The 22,116-nt window shown below is 51.8% G+C and overlaps 1 protein-coding gene across 16 annotated transcripts in view; it reads left to right on the top strand.

The window, feature by feature from the left end:
- Positions 1-19,773, top strand: part of AMBRA1 (autophagy and beclin 1 regulator 1) — a 201,210-nt gene extending 181,437 nt beyond the window's left edge. For all 16 annotated transcript variants that reach the window (XM_034932482.3, XM_063608428.1, XM_003815206.4 and 13 more), the window contains 3 exons: positions 5,814-5,906; positions 7,479-7,672; positions 18,243-19,773. In XM_034932482.3, coding sequence (XP_034788373.1) covers positions 5,814-5,906; positions 7,479-7,672; positions 18,243-18,736 — 781 coding nt within the window. In that variant the 3' untranslated portion in view covers positions 18,737-19,773. The remainder of the gene's footprint in view (positions 1-5,813; positions 5,907-7,478; positions 7,673-18,242) is intronic.
- The last annotated feature ends 2,343 nt before the right edge of the window (positions 19,774-22,116 follow it).

Below are 22,116 nucleotides of genomic sequence, written 5' to 3'. Positions count from 1 at the left end.
TTTTCCAAAACTGGCACAGAATTCTGGACTATGATTCTACTCTTACTTACACTTCAGTTACAGGCCTTTCTTTCCCTGTTTCTCCAAGACCTCTTTCCTCAGCAGTGTTGTTTTGTCTATGGCTTCCACCACTAACTTTTGTCCCAGCCAAATTTCTAGTCCTCTCCCTTGCAAAAATAATCTACACCTAGTTTGTTGTGGCCTCATAAAGGTTTTTATGTCTGAAACCCCAGCCTGCCTACTTTGTGTCAGTCACAGTCACCTCAGCCAAACATGAAACTGACTTTGGCTTCTGTTTTCTCTTTTCTCCCCATATGTTGCTCCAGCATCCCAGAGTCTCAGCTGGCCTAAGCCATCTTGGGCTGCCTGGGGAACTCTCTTACCCACCAGGAGCTCAAGCCTCTTCCCTGAGTAAGATGGCATTAGCACTGGACACATTGAACAGTGTCCTGTCACAGACCAAGTTGTGTTGGACTAAGAGAAAACTAGTTTAGCCCATCTTTTTTGGTTGCTGTTTCTCCTGACTTCTTGGGTCAGGTTGGCAAATGCCTCAAGCCTTAGGGCCCAAAATGTAAGGGTACCATATAAATTGGACATGGACATGACTTAAGTTCTTCAAAGCTTAGGCAAGGAAGACTGTGTGTGAGCAATATACACCTAAGGAAGTTAAGACTCCTCTGAGGCCTCCTAACAGATGACAGAACTAGAATTCCTCACTTTACTATCCAGAACGCTTTTCACTCAAAAACCCCTTTAAAATTCTGACGAAAGCAATGTACAGTCTTCCACAGAAAAATATGCCACAATAACACACACATACTTTTGTAACTCTTTAAGACCTCAGGTAAAGAATGCAGCTTTAGATCGTGTTGAGACATTTCAGCAGGTCAGGCATGGATGCAGGCGGAAATGAGAGAGGATCAGTGAGCGCATTCATGTCTTTTGAGCGGTCTACAGATGAGTGGTCTCTGGTCTCAAATGAGGAGAACAAATAGGGAAGTAGGAGCTCAGGGTTCTTGTGTGTCTCATAGGCAGCTGCCTATCCCTGGGTGATACAGCTCCCTGGCACACCCATTCCCAAGGGCACAGGATCCAGCCAGCCAGCTGGGCCAAGATTGCAGCCCTCCCTCCGAAACAGGTGGCTGTCTGCCTTTGTCCCAGGCACAGGCAGCTGCACCCCATTTTGTGCTCTCAATACTGCTCTTGATTTCTCCTCCATTGTCTTTGCCTCAGCACTCTCTCCAAGCACAAAGACAGAGGAACAAGCTCCTTGGGCATCTCTTGGTGGTACTAAAACCCACTTGGCAGTAGACTAAGGCCTTCAAAAATCCTCCATCTCTCCAGGGGAAGGAATTCTTAGGACAGGCAAGAAGACAAACAACTGGCCAGTCAGCCCCTCTACAAAGCCATCCCAGGGGCTGATAGCGCAGTCATCCCGCCCTTCCTGGCACTGAGGCGCTCCCTCCTCCTCTGCTCCCCCACCTGCACTCTGCCCAAGCTGCTGCTGTGCCTCTGGCTGCCTGCCAGCCAGCCAGCACCCCCACTGATAACCATGGGGGGTGTGAAGTGCCGGGTTGATATGAGGGGGTGCTTGCTTACTTCCGGCCTCATAAACCAGCCCTACAAATGTGATAGGGGGAGGTGCTGGCGGGAAGCCCACTGCCTCTCAGAGTCAGCTCAAAGGACAGAATCAGGGGACTCATGGCAGAAGAGAGGTGGGCTGAGACTATGGGGTATCTGGCCCGTTGGCCAACTGTGGGGCTCCTGACAAGGCCCCAGCTCTGTCCCTTCTGTAATCATGGTAATTATAGTCAAGTATCATCACCCAGGGAGGGGAAAGCATGCCTCCGAATCAAAAGGGAGCCAAAATTGCCACGGAAACCACATCTTTCAGGCGAGGCTCTAAGAGCCAGGTGCTGGCTCTTTCCCGCGCTGCAGAGACACCAGGCATCTTTGGTCTGATCCTCTCCCGTCGTGTCACTGATAAATGAAAGAAGAATGTTATCCAAGGGAATGGTCCCCAGAAGTTGGGAAGTTCAGAGCCAGAAGTTCTGTGAAGAGAGCATCGTGACACTGAGGGAGCTCAGGTCTGTTCAGGGAGCCCTTGGAAGGTCTCAGCATGGGGAAGTTGTTGAGCCAGGCCCAGAAGCACAGCTTCCAGATGCTGTGGAGGAAGCCAGGTGTGAGGTGGAAGCCCACTGGAAAAGGCTGGCCCTGATTGGACCTCCTAGCCTTCCTCCTCCCTTGGTGTATTTGTGTAGCTCCCAGGAAGAACCCAGAGCAAACAGTGACTCATTCACCCTCACTGAGACCCAAGAAGACACCAGGAGATGTTGGGATCATTCTTTAGCTCACAGTCAGTCAGTGACACTGGGTATTGAAAGCTAAGAGTTTCAGGCCGGGCACGGTGGCTCATGCCTGTAATCCCAGCACTTTGGGAGGCTGAGGCAGGCAGATCACCTGAGGTCAGGAGTTCGAGACCAGCCTGGCCAACATGGCGAAACACTGTCTCTACTGAAAATACAAAAATTAGCCAGGCATGGTGGCACACACCTGTAATCCCAGCTACTCGGGAGGCTGAGGCAGGAGAATCACTCGAATCCGGGAGGCTGAGGTTGCAGTGAGCCGAGATCACACCATTGCACTCCAGCCTGGGCAACAAGAATGAAACTCCATCTCAGAAAAAAATAGAGAAAGAAAGAAAGAAAGCTAAGAGTTTCAGTAGCCAGAGAGGGTGTCTTCAACTCTATTCCTTGGTACAGTGTCTGGAATTGAAACCAAATCCATGAGCTCATTGTAGTCCAGCTCTCTGACCACAGAAAGTAAAGCAAATCCAGGCTTAGAATTAGACCTGTTTGTGGGGAGCAGAAAGGATTGGGATGGGGAGGCATAGTGGAGCAACACATCTGAGACAGGAAGTACGGCCCCCGTTCTGTTGGCAGTGGACCTCTTCAGTCAGTAGCCAAGGTCACAGCCCTGAGCCGATGATGCTCCGTGCTGCTGCCTGGATGGAAAGCATTCGAGGGGACCTTTTGGCCACCAGCATTATGCTGACAGTCCCAGCTCAGACAGAAGGCCTTCTTGTGGCCTCTTTTCTGAGGTAGGAAGGAAGGTTCCGGGTCAGGAAGTACATGGTTTGTTGTAGGTCTGATGTGAACAGTTTGTTGTCACTAACCAGCCCTGGCTAGCAAGAATTCCAGAAGAGGGATTTGGCAGGGACCCATGTGGTATTGCAACCTGTCAATACATCTTGACAAGTTTGTAAATCAGTCTTCCTGGCAGCCAGCTTCACATAGTATCTAACACAGACAGGATTTGCTCACCAAAAACAGAGATGAGTTTGTTTTTGGAGGCCTCTGCTGTTACTTCTGGCCATTTACCTCTTGCATAATGTAAGGTAGCCTTTTCTCATCTTTGCCCTCCAATGCCCATCTGGTTCTCAGACAATCCCCAAACCCCACAAAAATGGCTGTTTAGAAGAGGAAGGATAAACAGTTGGCCCTTGGTATCTGCAGGTTCCACATTCATGGAGTCAACAAACCATAAATCAAAAACATTTTGGGGAAAAAAAACCAGTGAAAATTAACAATACAATTAGTCTGGGAACGGTGGTTCACACCTATAATCCCAGTACTTTGGGAGGCTGAGGTAGGCAGATTTTTTAGCCCAGAAATTTGAGACCAGCTTAGGCAACATGGTGAAACCCTGTCTCTACAAAACAAAAAACAAAAAAAATTAGCCAGGCGTGGTGAGGCATGCCTGTAGTACCAGCTACTCAGGAGGCTGAGGTAGGAGAATCACCTGAGCCCAGGGAAGTCAGGGCTGTAGTGAGCCATGATCACACCACTGCACTTCAGACTGGGCAACAGAGTGAGATGCAATACAGTATAATAACTATTTGCATAATTTACATTGTATTAGTGCAAGTAATCTAGAGATGATTTTAAGTATACAAAAGGATATGGATAGTTTGTGTATTAGGGACTTGAGCAACCATAGATTTTGGTATCCACAGGGGGTCTTGGAACCAATTCCCCAAAGATACCAAGGGACAACTGTAGTGCTTTTTAAAGAGGTGGCCTTTGGAATTACACCAACTCCACAGCCTGACAGGCCCCTTAAAAGGAGCTGGGAGAGGTTTGCTACAGGGCAGTGAAAAGAAGAGCACTTTTGTTTGGCTGTGGCTCTTCCCCTTCAAAGAAGCAAGTAGTATTCCCTCAGGTGAAGCCTAATCATAGTTACCCTCTAAAAGACAGATTTGGGCCGGGCATGGTGGCTCACGCCTGTAATCCCAACACTTTGGGAGGCTGAGGTGGGAAGATCATTTGAGCCCAGGAGTTCAAGACCAGTCTGGGCAACATAGTGAGACCCCACCTCAAACAATAAAAAATAAAAAAAAATTTAAAAAGACAGATTTGGGTTGGGCGCAGTGGTTCATGCCTGTAATTCTAGCACTTTGGGAGGCCAAGGTGGGCAGATCACTTGAGGTCAGGAGTTCGAGACCAGCCTGGCCAACATGGTGAAACCCCATCTCTACTAAAAATACAAAAATTAGCCGGGCGTGGTGGCACACATCTGCAGTCTCAGCTGCTCAGGAGGCTGAGGCAGGAGAATTGCTTGAACCCAGGAGGCAGAGGTTGCAATGAGCTGAGATCATGCCACTGCACTCCAGCCTGGGCATCAGAGTGAGACTCCATCTCAGAAAAAAAGGCAGATTTGGAGGCTCAGTTCCTGGTTTTGTTGCCTTTTACCTGAGGCAGCACAGCCTCCTGGGACCTCCTGGGACACAGTCCCTCGTCATCCAGGCCCTGCCTGGTCTCTGTCCTAGCCAACACCCATGTTTAGGAAGGAAGCACCTCCCAGCATCCTATAATACACTCACTTGGGGATGTTTGCTCTTTATGGAGGTAACTTCTGTTGTTAAAGGAGGGTGACCTAGGCCTCTAGGTTAAATAGCTGACGTTTGGTGAAGTTTGTCTTCCTCCGCTCAGGCCGCCCCAGGGGCAAGAGCCTGCACTGTCTTTGTTTTCTGAGGCCTCTGCTTTGCTTTTTTTTTTTTTTTTTTTTTCTTTTTTTTTTTTTGAGACAGAGTCTTGCACTGTCACCCAGGCTGGAGTACAGTGGCGCGATCTCAGCTCACTGCAACCTCTGTCTCCTGGTTCAAGTGATTCTCCTGCCTCAGTCTCCTGAGTAGCTGGGACTACAGGCATGTGCCACCACGGCCAGCTAATTTTTGTATTTTTAGTAGAGACAGGGTTTCACAATGTTGGCCAGGATGGTCTTGATCTTGTGACCTCGTGATCTGCCCGCCTCGGCCTCCCAAAGTGCTGGGATTACAGGCGTGAGCCACTGGCGCCTGGCCAAGGCCTCTGCTTTTCAAGACTAGGCATGCCCATTGGGCAGGGCTGTCCATGGCTCTGTATCTCTCTAGTGGGCCTCACTCCAGCCTCACATTTGCCATCTTAGTTCCTTTCTCTGTGTCTGAAGAATACTCAGGACCCACTGCCTGTATCTGTTGTTGCTATTTTTTTAGCTGTCTCTTAGCTCCGAGGAGGAGCCAGTTAGGCTTGTCAGGGGGAAGGGAGAAGCTAAACCCACCATTCCAGGCATTTAGGCTATTAGAGATTTGTCTGAATTGATCCAGCACTGAGCATCCTGATGAGGCAGCAGCTCTGGTCTTGGTTTCAGCTCAGCCCCAGGAGAGAGAAAGGATAGGCAGCCACAGTCCACAAAGCCAGGAGTTTCAGGAGCTCTTATCCTTCCCTCTCTAATGCCTTTCACCTTCTTCTTTACCCTTCCCAACTGATTTTTAGGGCCTTAAACTCTGGTGTTGAGTACTACTGGGACCAGCTGAACGAGACGGTCTTCACTGTCCATTCCAACAGCAGGAGCAGCGAGCGGCCTGGGTATGTTTGGGAAGTAGGCAGGGAGCAGCTGGCTGGAGGCCCATCCCTTCCTCCTGCTTTTGATGGGCTCTTAAGCAGCGCCCTCTAGGGCTCTGCGTCCCTCCTCAACCAGAGCAGCACCTCCTTGATCTTTTGTGTACAGTTTCATTTGAGAAAAGTGTTGTGTGGCTAAGAAAGAGAACAAAAGCTCTGCTCTCAGAGTCTTGCTGTAGAACCACCCCCTGGCCCTCTCCCATCCTGGCCATGGTGCCTGGGCACACTTGGGGTGAGGAGAGAAGATAGGGCCTGGAGAAGGATGCCGCCCCATGAAGTCTGCTCCATGGCCCAGGCTCTTCCAGATGACCAGGACCTCAGGGACCAAGCTGCCCAGGGCTGTAGCCCAGGGACAAATCCTCTTGAGGCACCCATTAGTAGAAATCTGGTACTGATCCTTTCATCACTTAATTCACTAATGAAGACTGGAACAAAGCGCTGGGTTGTTGATAAACCCAAAGCAATTGCTACTTCCCCTAGGAATTGCTGAGCATAGCTGGAGGAATAGTCCCAGAAGCAGCTAGAAATGTGAGTGTCTGGTGATAGTCTCAAAAGCCCTGGGCTGCCTCTGCTGCCAGCTCCAGCTATTCCAAGGCAGTGCCTGGGAGATGCCCAAGGAAGGGGGATGCTAGCATTGGCCAGAACCTTCCTTGTAGGACAGCCTGTGCTCCCTACCTGCAAGGGTCTGTTTTCAGAAGGCCCTGGAAAGAGGATCCCAGAACAGCCTCATAAGAGTTCCAGTCCTGGATGGGCGCGGTGGCTCACGCCTGTAATCCCAGCACTTTGGGAGGCTGAGGCGGGCGGATCACGAGGTCAGGAGATGGAGACCATCCTGGCCAACATGGTGAAACCCCTCTCTACTAAAAATACAAAAATTAGCCGAGCATGGTGGTGTATGCCTGTAATCCCAGCTACTCGGGAGGCTGAGGCAGGAGAATCGCTTGAATCCTGGAGGCAGAGGTTGCAGTGAGCTGAGATTGCGCCACTACAGCCTGGGTGACAGGGCGAGACTGTCTCACCAAAAAAAAAAAAAAAAGAGTTCCAGTTCTTTCCTTCCAAAGTGGAGTTCTCAGTTCACTTGCAAATTCAAGAATTCAAAGTGGAATCTTATGAGCATACAGTTGGAAGGAAGGTAAAGCTAAAGAGAGAAAGGACCTCCTTCTAGTGCTCACTCTTTATCCCATGATCTCAGCTACTGGCCTCCTGAATTTCATTAGTCTTTTCAGATCAGCCATCTCTACAGCTCCTCCCCACTCTCCGACAGGGGCCTGTTGTTGAAGGGCATGACTGAGTGAGCCAGGGTTGCAAGATTGGATGTTTCTGTGGCCTTTCATTGTTCTAGGGTATAGACTAACCTTGGGGGAGAATGGACACAGACAAGTTAACCACCATCAAGATGTAGTTGCAGGAGCACAGGGCTTCTCTTAGCCTGCAGGGCCTGGCCCACACTGCCCTGAGGATTGGCACAGAGCCAGCAGAGTGCTGTGAGGGGCGCTGTCCCAAGCCCCATCTGACTTTAGTCTGCCTTTCTCTCCCTAGAACCAGCAGAGCCACATGGAGGACAGACAGAGACATGGGGCTGATGAATGCCATTGGGCTTCAGCCCCGGAACCCTGCCACCTCAGTGACATCTCAGGGCACCCAGACTCTGGCCCTTCAGCTGCAGAATGCCGAAACACAGACTGAGAGGGAGGTGCCGGAGCCAGGGACAGCCGCCTCAGGTCCTGGTGAAGGTAGGAGCCATGTGGCGCTGGAGCGGGTGGGAGAGGGACCCTAAGACCGAGTGAGTGCCACTTCCCACTCAGGATGCATACCCCCTCCCATGTCTGGGTGATGCCCACCTGGTGGCATTAAGAGCCTCCTCAGCAGCGACATGGTTTCCCTGAGCTGGGTCACTCTTGCAGCTGGCCTCAACTCCCACCAAGTACACTGATGTCCCTCTCCTCTAAAATGTGAGGACCCTGTCTCTTTTTCCAAAGAGAGAGCACAGAAAGCCTGGATTGAAAGGGCTAAACGGAGACTCCCTCCTGCAAGCTGCCATTCCAGAGAAGTACACCCCAGGCCTTAGCTTCTGGGCCAAACCACAGCCTAGCTTGTCGTCCCCCTACCAGTGTGGCAGATTTGGGACTGCCCCATGGGAGGACCTCTCACACTCCTGTCACACCTGGGGCTCGTTGACATTTTGGCTGCAGCCTGGCATATCATCAGCCCCTTCCTCTCACCTATTTCAGGTGTGGCTCTGCCACACTCGGCCCTGACTCTCTGTGCCAGCCTCACACTTTTAAAAACCAATTAGCACTTCCCAGCAGCAGAGTTCGAGCCACTTAGGAGTCCGTCAGCAGCTGTGTTAAACAGGCTGTTCTCACTCAGTTGCTATCCTCACCCCCTGCCTCCAGCCCCCTTGCTGATCCTAGCTCCAAACAAAGCAGCCTCCAAACAGACACATTTTCTAAGTCTGTGTTGAGCCATTTGCCCAGAAGAGACCATGGGAGGAAAAGCCATGGTGCATGTCAGGCAAAGAATAACAAACGTGCCTATCACCCCAGGGAACGGCTTTCTACACCGCAGTCCCCAACAGGGTATTGCGTGGTCGCTCGCGATGCCATGAACTGAGAATTTTCAAAGTGAAGTCCCTCTTTGGTCTGTAGCACAGCCCACCTCCTGCATTTGTGCTTGGTGGAAGCCCCTCGCTGGGGCCATGACCATAAGGTGGTGCTGGCTGGAGCAGCCAACCTCCGCTGTGAGCCTCTGGGAGGAGGTGGTGGAAGGCTCCTTCTGCCATCTTCAGGCCCTTTTTTGCAGGTTTCTGTGGACTCTGAGCTGCTCTGGAGTCCATTAGGCCTTTTCCAGGAAGCCTGAGGGCCAGGCAAAAGGGAACCACCACGGGCTTCTCAATGGAGCCAGCGGGCCAGCCCTCTCAGTAGGAGGCAGACCTCTCAGAGCTCCCAGTAAACCCTGACAGCGAGAGGGATTTGGAGAAGTGGGCCATTCTCTTAGGCAGCCCCTTCTTTTTATTTTTATTTATTTATTTATTTATTTTTGAGACAGAGTCTCACTCTGTCACCTAAGCTGGAATGCAGTGGCGTGATCTCGGCTCACTTCAGCCTCTGCGATCTCAGCTCACTGCAACCACCGCTTCCCGAGTTCAAGTGATTCTCCTGCCTCAGCCTCCCGAGTAGCTGGGATTACAGGCATGTGCCACCACTCCCGGCTAATTTCTGTATTTTTAGTAGAGACAGGGTTTCACCATGTTGTCCAGGCTGGTCTCGAACTCCTGACCTCGTGATCCGCCTACCTCGGACTCCCAAAGTGCTGGGATTAAAGGCGTGAGCCACCGTGCCTGGCCTGTTTTTTTATTTTTTGAGATGGAGTCTCACTCTGTCGCCGAGGCTGGAGTGCAGTGGTGCAATCTCAGCTTACTGCAACCTCTGCCTCCCAGGTTCAAGTGATTCTGTCTGCCTCAGCCTCCCGAGTAGCTGGGATTACAGGCTCCTGCCACCACTCCCAACTAATTTTTGTATTTTTTAGTGGAGATGGGGTTTCGCCATGTTGGCCAGGCTGGTCTTGAACTCCTGACCTCAAGTGATATGCCCACCTCAGCCTCCCAAAGTGCTGGGATTACAGGCGTGAGCCACCATACCTAGCCAGCCCCTTATGTGTGTTTGTAGTATGTATATATGTATGTGCAAATAGCAGTCACTGGAAGAGAGTGTTGTTTGTTTTGTTTTGTTTTTGAGATGGGGTCTCACTATGTTGCCCTTGCTGGCCTTGAACTCCTGGGATCAAGTGATCCTCCCACCTTGGCCTCCCAAAGTGCTGGAGTTACAGGTGTGAGCCACCACACCCGGCCCTTTTTTTTTTTTTTTTTTTTTTTTTTTAATTTAAAGATAAGAGTCTCAGCTGGGTGTGGTGGCTCACGCCTGTAATTCTAGCAACTTTGGGAGGCCGAGGTGGGCAGATCACTTGAGATCAGGAGTTCAAGACCAGCTGGCCAACATGGTGAAACGCTGTCTCTACTAAAAATACAAAAATTAGCCGGGCATGGTGGTGGGCACCTGTAATCCCAGCTACTGAGGTGGCTGAGGCAGGAGAATCACTTGAACCTGGGAGGCAGAGGTTGCAATGAGCCAAAATCACACCACTGCACTCCAGCCTGGGCAACAAAGCAAGACTCTGTCTCAAAAATAATAATAATAATAAAATAAATAAAGACAGAATCTCAGCTGGGCATGGTAGCTCACACCTGTAGTCCCAGCACTTTAGGAGGCCAAGGCAGGAGGATCTGTTGAGTCCTGGAGTTCAAGACCAGCCTGGGCAACACAGCAAAACCTTGTCTCTACTAAATATACAAAAAATTAGCCGAGCATGGTGGCACGCATCTGTAGTCCCAGCTACTCTGGAGGCTGGAGGCAGGAAGATTGCTTGAGCCTGGAAGGTGGCGACTGCAGTGAGCTGTGATATGCCACTGCACTCCAGCCTGGAAGACAGAGTGAGACCCTGTCTCAAATATAAATAAATAAATGAAATAAAGATAGAGTCTCACTCTGTCACTCAGGCTGGAGTACAGTGGCACCATCATGGCTCACTGCAGTCCTGAACTCCTAGGCTCAAGCGATCTTCCTGCCTCAGCCTACTGACTAGCTGGGACTACAGGTGTGCGCCACCATGCCTGGCTATTTTTTTAATCATTATTTTTTTTTAGAGATAGGGTCTCACCGTGTTGCCTGGGCTGGTCTTGAACTCCTAGCTTCAAGCAAGCCTCCCTTCTTGGCCTCCCAAAGTGCTGGAATTACAGGCATGAAGCACTGCACCCGGCTGGGCAGCCCTTTCTGATTTGATTTCACTGAGCTTTTACCATGTGTCAGCCACTTGGTAAAAGTGGTGAAGACAAGTAGGCCTCTCTGTCCTTCCATGAGGAGCTCGCAGTCTAGAGAGGGAGATGGGCACCTAAACTGATAATTGTTTTAGTGTGATGAGGACCTCTGGAGCATAGAGGAGGAGGGGCTGTGCCCAGCCTGTGGGGCTTAGGGGAGACTCCTGGAGGAGGTGGCCCTGAGCCTAGTCTTCAAGGATGAATAGGAGTCAGGTGAAGTAGGGTGGTGGGGAAGCATTCCTGGAGACATGTCTCAGCACATGAAATGGCACCAAGTTCAAAGACATGTTACTGCATAAAGGACCACTAATTTGTGTTCATGGCATGTCTGGTGCATGTGGAGAACTGACACTGGATGAGTGGGGAGGGCAAGTTACTGGGACTGGGCTGGGAGTGAGGCCTTCAGCCTGAAGGTGACATGCTGGGGCTCTGGGAGCAGGAGCTGCCACCTTCAGAAGTATGTCTGCTGGTGTTTCACCTCCCAGAGAATTCTCTGCTGTTTTCTTGGTTAGCATGCAGCCCATTTCTGGCTTCTAGTCAATTATAAGTTCCTTTCATTCTTTTGGGGGGATGGGGACAGAGGGTGGGGCAGAGGGAAGGAGCTCTTTTCCCTGGTTTTAGGAGGCAGGACCTGGTTCCTCGCCCCACTATCCCCTCCTCCTGTAAAGTAGAGCAGGCGGTAGAGGATGGCCCCAGCTAAGCTGAGGCTCTGGTCAGCGGGAGCAGCAGGCAGAGTGAGACCGGGCAGCTGGCTGCTTCTGCCTGCCTGCATCCCTGCATGCTCTGCGTATACCCTGTACCCACAGCTGTTCCACACACCATACCCCTTTCAGAAATCAGTCAGGGCAGGGGAGGTGTGGGTCAGAGGGTATGGGCACTTGATGGATGGGTGTCATTCTCCAGCCTTGTCCCTCCTAGGGCAAGGAGCCTTGCTCTGAGGCACTCATACCACTATTGTGCTGTCAGACTCTTCAGGGGAGCCCAGGGATCAGGGCTCTCTTTGAGCCCAGATTTCCCCATGCAGAGGCAGCTGGCAGGTTTTGTATTGACAAAACCAGAGCTGCAAGAGCATGGATAGTGAAACCCTCTGGTCAGGGAGTTCAGCTCTTCTGGGCTGGGCTAGAAGGGAGATCCCACCTGTACTCACACCTGCTACAGGCACCAAGATTTATTTATTTTGTTTTTATTTTTTGAGACAAGATCTCGCTCTTCCATCCAGGCTGGAGTACAGTGACACGAACACGGCTTACTGCAGCCTCGACCTCCTGGGCTCAAGGGATCCTCCCACCTCAGCCTCCTGGCACACGCCACCACGCCTGGCTAATTTTGTTTATTTTGTTTGTTGTAGAGACAGGGTTTCACCATGTTGCCCAGGCTGGTCACGAACTCCTGGGCTCCAGTGATCCTCCCACCTTGGCCTCCCAAAGTACTGGGATTATAGGCGTGAGCCGCCACACGCAGCCACACAGATTTATTAATGTGGGAAGCCTGCTCTGCTTGTGGTAATTGCTGTTCTGTGCCCTGCCCCTCCCCACTCCCCTTGGCCCTTTTCTGTCAGCACCAAAGGGCTCCTAGGCTACTTCTCATTTTCTTGTTCTATAAAAATGTGGTTGAAATCCATTCAGCTCTTTCCAGGCCTTCCAGGAGGAGCCCTCCACAGGGGTATTTGCACGCATCAGCTTTTTTGCATGTTCAACTTTAACAAGAGTTTGACTTCTCCCAGAATTTGACTCTACAGCAAGCTTTCCTACCCTGCTGGCCAAGAGCATAGCTCAAAAAGGGAGGGAAGCATTTCCTGGGCTCACCGTTGGCTTCCAGCACTGATGACAGTGCCTCCCTAGCTTGCAGTGGGCATTCAGGGCAAGCATGGAATTAATGAGTTTAGCTGAGCTGAGGCAAGGCCCTGCCTCTGAGCATGGCTGTGCCCCACTATTTGGAGAGCACCATGGCTGTGCCCCTGACCCATAGCAAAGGTCATCTGAGCCTCTGTTTTGTCTGGTGAAGATGGTCGGTAGACCAGCAGCAGTAGCCTGGGCCCTGGGCCAGGAAAAAGCCAATGTGAAGAGGGAGGGGCTGGAAGACCAGTACTCCCAGAGGTCAGGAAGGGCAGCTCCTCCTGTGACTCTCTGAGCCTCAGTTCCCTCTTTGGCTCTTCTGGCAATGAAACCTCTAGAATTAAATATGGTTGTAGGGCATGGTGGGAACTTGTTGATCCTACCCTGGCCTCTGCTTCTAGAGTGTACCTTAGGACTTGCCAAGGAAGAGACCTCATGTGAACTCTAAATCAATTTCCTATTTTCAAAGACAAAAACAGATGCTTTTGCTACAGAGGAGGAGACTGCAGAATTAACCCCCTGTCTGCCACTGTGCCTGGATCCCTGACTGTAACTGCCATTTCCCTCTAGCCCTGGTATTTTTTCTCTTGAAGAATGTGCCAGCTGCCCTCAGTTGCTCTTAGCCTTGGCTTAGAGTTCCCAGGAGGGAAGCATAGCTCATAGTTCTGTAGGCTGAAGCTGTCCACACCCAGCCCTGGGGGAGCCATTTGTTTGTACATTTTAAAATCTTCCATTCATTCTTTTTTGAGCACTTACTTTGTGTCTGGTATTGTGTTCGGCACCGTGAATTCAAGGGCACTGTGGAGGGAATTACATTGAGATGAATCCATTGTGTCTCTTCCCTCAAAGAGCAAGTCCAGAGAGAACTAGACATGTAAGTGCTTCTCCAGTGGCTCACGCCTGTAATCCCAGCACTTTGGGAGGCTGAGGCAGGCAGATCACAAGGTCAGGAGTTCGAGACCAGCCTGGCCAATGTGGTGAAACCCCATCTCTACTAAAAATACAAAAAAAAATTAGCTAAGTGTGGTGGTGCACACATGTAATCCCAGCTACTCGGGAGGCTGAGGCAGGAGAATTGCTTGAACCTGGGAGGCGGAGGTTGTAGTGAGCTGAGATCTCGCCACCGCACTCCAGCCTGGGCAACAGAGCAAGACTCCGTCTCAAAAAAATAAAATAAAATAAATGCTTCTCCCACAATGGGCAGTTACAAGACCAGTTTTCCAAGCATCCTTAAGTCTGGAGCCCCTGTGAGGAGCCTGGGAGCCCTTTTATTAATCCATACATGTATTTGACAAATACACGCCCAGTGTAAACCCACGTGTTAGACTTGACTGAAAAGAGAATACAGCTGAGTCCAAGACCTTCAGGAACTTATAGGCCAGAAAAGAGATGCCACAGCTACGGGGAGGTGTGAAGCACTGTGAGGTCCCAGAGAAGGAGCATCCCCTTCTAGCTGGGGGACCAGAGAGAAGTGGGTGGCAGAGGAGACGGGACAAGAGCATGGCACAGTGTGCACAGTGTATGCCCATCTGTGCAGGCAGGGAGCAGGGCTGCCGGGTACCTGCAGGAATGTGGGGGACAGGGCAGGAAGGTCTGCAGCGTGATAAGGGTCTGGCCAGAGAGCCCTCAAATGTCAAGCTAAGGAGTTTTGACCACTGTGAGGGCTTTTGCAGCTGCTGGGTTTTGAACAGGGTGCAGACTTAACCAGAGCTCAAGTCAGCAGAGCTGAATTAGGATGGTAATAGCAACAGTGTGGAGACTAGATGGAAGGGGAGGAGACTGGAAGCAAGAAGCCCAGTTAGGACACAGTCATAGCCATAGAGAGGGGTGGCCAGGCCTGGAGCCATAGGCAAGCAAGCAGTGGGCTCAGACTTGAGTGCCAGCAGCAGGGCCTCCCCCAGAGCCTGGGAAAGCCCATCCGGGGCTCTCTGGGGGCTTGGCTGCAGCAGCACCCATAGGGCCCCAAGGCAGCCTGTTCTGCCCCTGGTAATCTACTTGAGAAGAGCTGAGCTGGGTGCGGTGGCTCACGCCTCCCAGAACTTTGGGGGGTCCAAGTGGGTGGATCACAAGGTCAGGAGTCTGATACCAGCCTGGCCAGCATGATGAAACACTGTCTCTACTAAAAATACAAAAATTAGCCGGGTATGGTGGCACATGCCTGTAGTCCCAGCTACTTGGGAGGCTGAGGCAGGAGAATTGCATGAACCCGGGAAGTGGAGGTTGCAGTGAGCTGAGATCATGTCACTGCACTCCAGTCTGGGCGACAGAGCGAGACTGTGTCTCAAAAAGAAAAGAAAAGAGCTGAGAGTTCACTAGGCACAGCGCCTGGCACAGTGCACTCCAATGCCAGCAGGCCTCAGGCCAGCCACAGCACGCCCCAGACCATGCTGCGAGGGCTTCAGTGCACAGAGTTCTTAGAAAGCATTGGGGCTACAGTGAGCACAGGGAGGGCCCCAGGGGGCCTCCCCAGGCAGCCCTTGGCTCCCAGGGTAGAATCTCTGTGGGCACCAAGGCCGTAGGTTGACTTTTTTCTTCTTACCCTCTGCCCCACTGTTAGAAGGCTTTAAAACCTGAAGATGGGGTTGACCCAGTACTCTGAGAGCCCTTCAGGTTTTCTCTCCTTCTGCCCTGGGAGCTGGAGCCGGGTGTCCCAGGAGGAAGTGGGGAAGGGCAGCCACCTTGAGGGATGGAGGGCAATGCTTTATCAGGGGATGTCCAGAAAAGCAAGAGAGGACATAATGCTGAGGAAGATCGTCTAAGACTGGGGCTGGGCGCAGTGACTCACCCATGTAATCCCAGCATTTTGGGAGGCCAAGGCAGGAGGATTGCTTGAGCCCAGGAGTTCAAGACCAGCCTGGGCAACATGGCGAAACCATCTCTGCAAAAAGTACAAAAAATTAGCCAGGTGTGGTGCTTGCCTGTACTCCCTACTACTCAGGAGGCTGAGGTGGGTGGATCACTTGCACCCGAGAGGCTAAGCTACAGTGAGCCATGTTTGTACCATTGCACTCCAGTTTAGGTGACATAGCGAGACCTGGTCTCAAAAAAAAAAAAAAAAAAAAACCTGTAGAAAGAACTAGAAGCATGAGGCTGCCAAGTACTAACAAGAAGGGTGAGAGATCTCTTGGGGCCTTAGATGCCACCAAGCTGTGAAACTGGCTGGCCTGGAAATCCAACTCTAATGAGGCAGGCAGAGAGAAGGGGATGGATGGGGTTAGGGGAGCAAAGAAAGTCTCATAAAAATAGCTGCTGGCAAGTACCCCAAAAGGAAAGAAAACTCACCATCAAAACCCCCAAAACTGCAAAATTCCAAACAGTAGCTGATGGAGACAAATCAGCAGTTCAGTGGAGCCATCCCTCGCAGCCTGAGAGCCTTGATCATAGTTGCCCATGGTCTTGGCCTGGTTCTCACCCTACCAAGAGCTGAGCAGAAAGCTGGAAGGGAGGTCCCACAGCGATAGAGCTCCACTGCTGCAGGCCCCAAGTTAATCACAACAGGCACTGTTGACCAAGTGCCTGGGCTGTGCGTTAGCTCCTTTTCTCTCTCCAGCACCGTGCAAGGTAGATGTTAGGGATTTTTTTCAAGGTCACCCAGCAAGCAAGTGACAGAGCTGAGATTTGAGCCGAAGTCTTTTCTGTTCCCACACAAGGGAATGCTCAGGCATTTCTGGAGAGGGAGTGGCGGACAGATCCTTCTCTCCCTCCCTAGACCTGGGTCCTGTGCTGGTCAGTTGACTCTTTTCCGGGAAATATGGCATCAGGCATTGAGCCCCAGGAGAACAATAACTGGGGAATAGCTTGTGAAGACTGGGGGGGTAAAGGGAAAGAAGAGAAGGAAACAGCCCTTCCAAGGAACAGTTAAAACTCTCAGCTTCTGACCAGGCACGGTGGCTCACGCCTGTAATCCCAACACTTTGGGAGGCCTAGGTGGGCGGATCGCCTGAAGTCAGGAGGTCGAGAGCAGCCTGGCCAACATGGTGGAACCCCATCTCTACTAAAAATACAAAAAATTAGCCAGGTGTGGTGGGAGCCTGTAATCCCAGCTACTCAGGAGGCTGAGGCAGGAGAATCGCTTGAACCTGGGAGGTGGAGGTTGCAGTGAGCCAAGATTGTGCCACTGCACTTCAGCCTGAGTGACAAGAGCAAAACTCCATCTCAAAAAACAAAGGCTGGGCATGGTGGCTCATGCCTATAATCCCAGCCCTTTGGGAGGCTGAGGCAGGCAGATTACCTGAGGTCAGGAGTTCGAGACTGGCCTGGCTAACATGGCGAAACCCCGTCTCTACTAAAAATACAAAAATTAGCTGGGTGTGGTGGCGGGCACCTGTAATCCCAGCTACTCGGAGGCTGAGGCGGAAGAATGGCTTGAACCCAGGAAGTGGAGGTTGCAGTGAGCTGAGATCGCATCATTGCACTCCAGCCTGGGCGACAAGAACAAAACTCCATTTCAAAAAAATAAATAAATATGGCCAGGCGTGGTGGCTCACGCCTGTAATCCTAGCACTTTGGGAGGCCGAGGAGGGTGGAATCACCTGAGGTCAGGAGTTCGAAACCAGCCTGGCCAACATGGGGAAACACCATCTCTACTAAAAATACAAAAATGAGCCAGGTATGATGGTGCATGCCTGTAATCCCAGCTACTTGAGAGGCTGAGGCAGGATAATTGCTTGAACCCGGGAGGCGGAGGTTGCAGTGAGCCAAGATCACGCCACTGCACTCCAGCTTGGGCGACAGAGCAAGACTCTGTCTCAAAAATAAATAAAATAGGTCAGGCGCAGTGGCTCACACCTGTAATCCCAACACTTTGGGAGGCTGAGGTGGGCAGATCACGAGATCAGGAGATCAAGAACATCCTGGTTAACATGGTGAAACCCTGTCTCTACTAAAAATATAAAAATTAGCTGGGTGTGGTGGCGGGCACCTGTAGTTACTCAGGAGGCCGAGGCAGGAGAATGGTGTGAACCCAGGAGGTAGAGCTTGCAGTGAGCCGAGATCGCACCACTGCACTCCAGCCTGGGTGAGTGAGACTCCATCAATCAATCAATCAATATAAAAATAACTCTCAGCTTCCTCAGGGGCTTTGAGGAGGTAACACAAAACTACGCTGAAGGAAGACAGCATTGTAATGAAGCAGAGCAGACTGTTTCCCTTTGGGCCACACCCATAGGGTACCTACTCTCTTTGCAGAGAAAGAGTGGCATACCCCAGCTCAGCCCTAGGTCTGCTGAGTTTCCACAACAGGGAGCAGGCAGACAAAAGCAGCTGTCTGAACCTGCCTTCTCGCATGCTAAGCTGCCACTGGTGCTGAGAGAACTCATTGAGGCCAACCTGCTGCCTTCTGGGCCAGTGCTGCCTCTTAACTGGCCATCCTAGGCCTCAGTTTCCCCACCAGTAAAACAGAAGTATGGATTGTGAACATTTTGGGGGTTTTGTCTAGCTTTCAAGACTCGGATTGGTTTTCACAGTGATGGAGCGAGTCTTTCTCTATCCTGCGTTTAGTCAAGAATCCCCCAGCTGCTACCGGTGGCTGCCCACCTGCCTCAGAGGCCCAGGCCAGCAGCCAATTCGCTCTCTCTTCTGCTTTGTATCTGCCAGGTGAGGGTTCAGAGTATGGTGCCAGTGGAGAAGATGCGCTCAGCAGGATCCAGAGGCTGATGGCGGAGGGCGGCATGACAGCCGTGGTGCAGCGGGAGCAGAGCACCACCATGGCCTCCATGGGCGGCTTCGGCAACAACATCATCGTCAGCCACCGCATTCACCGCAGCTCTCAGACGGGCACTGAACCTGGTGCTGCCCACACCTCCTCACCCCAGCCCTCCACCTCTCGGGGACTGCTCCCAGAGGCCGGGCAACTGGCAGAGCGAGGCCTAAGCCCCCGGACAGCTTCCTGGGACCAGCCTGGTACCCCTGGGCGGGAGCCAACCCAGCCAACCCTGCCCTCTTCCTCCCCTGTCCCCATTCCTGTTTCCCTTCCCAGCGCTGAGGGACCAACCCTCCACTGCGACTTGACCAATAACAACCACCTTCTGGATGGTGGCAGCAGCAGGGGGGACGCTGCAGGCCCTAGGGGAGAACCACGGAACAGGTAGAGACAAACGTTGCACTGGTGCCTCCCCTCGAACCGCCAAGCAGAAACCGGACCTCACAGCTGACTGGGAACTGGACATGTGGAAGAGCTGCTGGCTGCATCAGGGAACAGGAGGAGGAGGAGGGTCGGGGTGGAGAGGAAGATCAGTCAGTGGGCACGAGACAGTCAAATGGGCAAGGCCTGCCTTGGGGAACTAGAACCTTCCAGGATCTGGAGCCCGGGAGAGCCACACTGTGGGTTTAATGTGAATAGAGGAGCAAGTGGGTATCTCTGCCAGGCACCCCACTTTCTCCTAGTAACATGGGCTCAGGGGACTCAGCCCTGGACAGAGAGCCTCCAGAGAGTGAACAGTCTTCCGGATCTGGGCCAATCATCCTGGACAGAGGCCCGCGAGGCAGCTTTGCCCTGTCCACCTGTTGGGTGGGCAGAGCCACCAGGAACCCAGACACCACCTCCAACTCTGAGCCTTCCAGAGCTTCAGCCTCTCTTCGTCGTCTTACCCCACTGAAACCAACAGGGATCGGGCCAGGCTCCCAGATTCTTGAGGACAGGGACTTCGGCATTTACTAATGGGGGACTACTGTGGGATAAGGGGGCAGCCTGCTTGCCTGATACAGGATGGGGTCAAGGGACAGTGGGCAGGTCCTCACTCAGGAGTGGGGGGTGTAGGCTGGCCAGCCCCCAGGGCTTGTCCACCAGTCTCCTCCCCGCAAGGCCCTCAGAGCAGCGCCTGTGGGTGTCAGTATTACCTGAGCCTAGGCCAAAGCTAGCCCAAGGCTGGGGAAGGGGAGGAGACTCCAGGTCAGAATGTGAGGTCTCAGTCTGTGATTTAAGGTGTTGCATGTGGACTCTTAACTGTACGTGTAGTTTCTAGTGGAGAAATCAAGGCTCTGATCATTTTGTTTTTAGTATGAAAATGTGATTTCCTTTCTGTTTGTAACTGATCATAGAAACATTGTGGTGGGAGGAGAGGGGATAGTCTACAGCTAATGAGGGAAACACCAAAGATCACATCATTAAAATGATGACATGCCCCTCGCCAGGCTCCTCTCTCTTATTTTCAAGGAGGATGGGGGAGGGGTGGGGATTGGGAAGTGAGGGGCATTGAACTGGGCCAGGCCCAGGTTCTCCCGGCACTGTTTCTGGTGCTCTCCTAGTGGGGTGCAGTGGACCCCTCTGACCCCTTCACCAGAGCTGGTCAGGTGAGGGCTGCCACCTCTGCTTCATACCACTTCTCTGTACGCCACCACTTCCTGCTTCCCCAGGGCCTGCTACAGACTGGGGCCACCTTCCAGTGCCGGGGTGAGTATGTAGGAAGGAATGACAGAAGGCTGTTCATCCTAATAGCTTCCCACCCAGGACTACAGGCCTGAAGTGATGTAACTGGCCAGAAACCTGGATCCCCTCCAGTCCTGGGAAAGCACGCACAGCAGGTGTCCAGCTTGCTAGGCAGGTGGAGGGACTTGGTCCTATCTGCAGGCAAGGTGCCAGTTGCTAGCTGCTCAGGTCTCCCTTGACTGTGTCTTCCCTACAGTGGCCGAAAGGCCTGCTTTATTCGTGGGCTTTGGCTGCTTGAAAGCTTCCAGCTGGCCAGGCGTGGTGGCTCACGCCTGTAATCCCAGCACTTTGGGAGACCGAGACAGGCGGATCACTTGAGGTCAGGAGTTTGAGACCAGCCTGGCCAACATGGTGAAACCCCGTCTCTGCTAAAAATACAAAAAAATTAGCCAGGCGTGGTGGCTCGCACCTGTAATCCTAGCTACTGGGGAGGCTTGAACCCTGGAGGCAGAGGTTGCGGTGAGTCAAGATCACGCCACTGCACTCCAGCCTGGGCAACAGAGTGAGACTCCGTCTCAAGTGGGAAAAGGATATTTGCCCCAACTCTTCAAGAGCTCTAATGGAAAATCCAAGCAATTCCAGGGCTTTTTGCCAGCAGCACGTACTTTTGAGAGTGTGTGTGTGTGTGTGTGTGTGTGTGTGTGTGTGTGCCCAAATCTGTCTCTGATGCCATGGGGCACTCAGAATTCCAGGTTCTGCTCCAACAGAGACAAAACCAAAAGATAAGTTGGCAAGCAAGAAATACAAAACCATGGCCAGAGTTAGGAAGACTCTTTATTTTCTAGAAAATTCTGTATTAGTGGACTCTGGACTAAAAGACACATCACTTAGCTGTGTGACTTTGGGCAAGCCATTTGCCTTTTCTGGGCTTCACTTTCCCTTGTTAGGATGCAGGGCTTGTACTACACAACCTCAAAGTTACTTCTAGTTCTGTACTTTGGAATCATTGAAGCCCAGAGAGCACACAAGTGGCTAGGGCAGGCTTCCTTTCAGAGGTGGGATTTAGACACCTGTAGTCCCTAAGTACTTGGGAGGCTGAGGCAGGAGGATCACTTGAGCCCAGGAGTCCAAGTCCAGCCTGGGCAACAAAGTGAGACTGTATCTCTTTTTTTTTTTTTTTTTTTTTTTTGAGACGGAGTTTCGCTCTTGTTGCCCAGACTGGAGTGCAATGGTGCCATCTCGGTTCACCGCAACCTCCATCTCCCAGGTTCAAGCGATTCTCCTGCCTCAGCCTCCCTAGTAGCTGGGATTACAGGCATGAGCCACCACGCCTGGCTAATTTTGTATTTTTAGTAGAGATGGGGTTTCTCCATGTTGGTCAGGCTGGTTTCTATCTCCCGACCTCAGGTGATCTGCCTGCCTTGGCCTCCCAAAGTGCTGGGATTACAGGCATGAGCCACCATGCCCGGCTGATGCTATCTCTTTAAAAAAAAAAAAAAAAGTGGATTTGAGCTAAGCATTGAAGGATGGAAGGAGAAGGGAGCCCACTGCCCCACATCCTCTCCCCACCACCTGTTGGAGGAAGAATTCCTTGGTCCGATAGTGGGTCCTGCTAATTTGTTTAATGTAAACCACGGGCCAGGAGTCAATGTGCGTTCTGTCAATCCTCACAAAAACTCTCTGAGGTCATTACTGCTGTTACCCCCAGAGCACACAATTAACTGGCAGAGCCAGAGTTTGAACCAAGTAGTGTATGATTCCAGAGTGCACACTTCAGCCAGTCATTTCTACAGAAGGAAGACAAGGTGTAGGAGAAACAATGGAACCCTGACTTGTTCTGTTGCTTTGGGGAAAAGGGTATGGGGAGGCCCCTAGGGATGAAGTGGTCCAAATTTGTTTTTTGGGTTTTTTTGTTTGTTTTTTGTTGTTTTGTTTTGTTTTGTTTTTGAGATGGAGTCTCTGTCACCCAGGCTGGAGTGCAATGGCACAATCTCAGCTCACTGCAACTTCCACCTCCCAGGTTTAAGCGATTCTCCTGCCTCAGCCTCCTGAGTAACTGGGAGTTACTCAGTAACTGGGTGTGCCACCACACCCAGCTAATTT

Source organism: Pan paniscus, chromosome 9, assembly GCF_029289425.2.
Source record: "Pan paniscus chromosome 9, NHGRI_mPanPan1-v2.0_pri, whole genome shotgun sequence".
Lineage (NCBI taxonomy): Eukaryota > Metazoa > Chordata > Mammalia > Primates > Hominidae > Pan > Pan paniscus.
The sequence above is the reverse complement of the archived record's forward strand: the minus strand, read 5'-3'. Positions and strand labels throughout refer to the sequence as shown.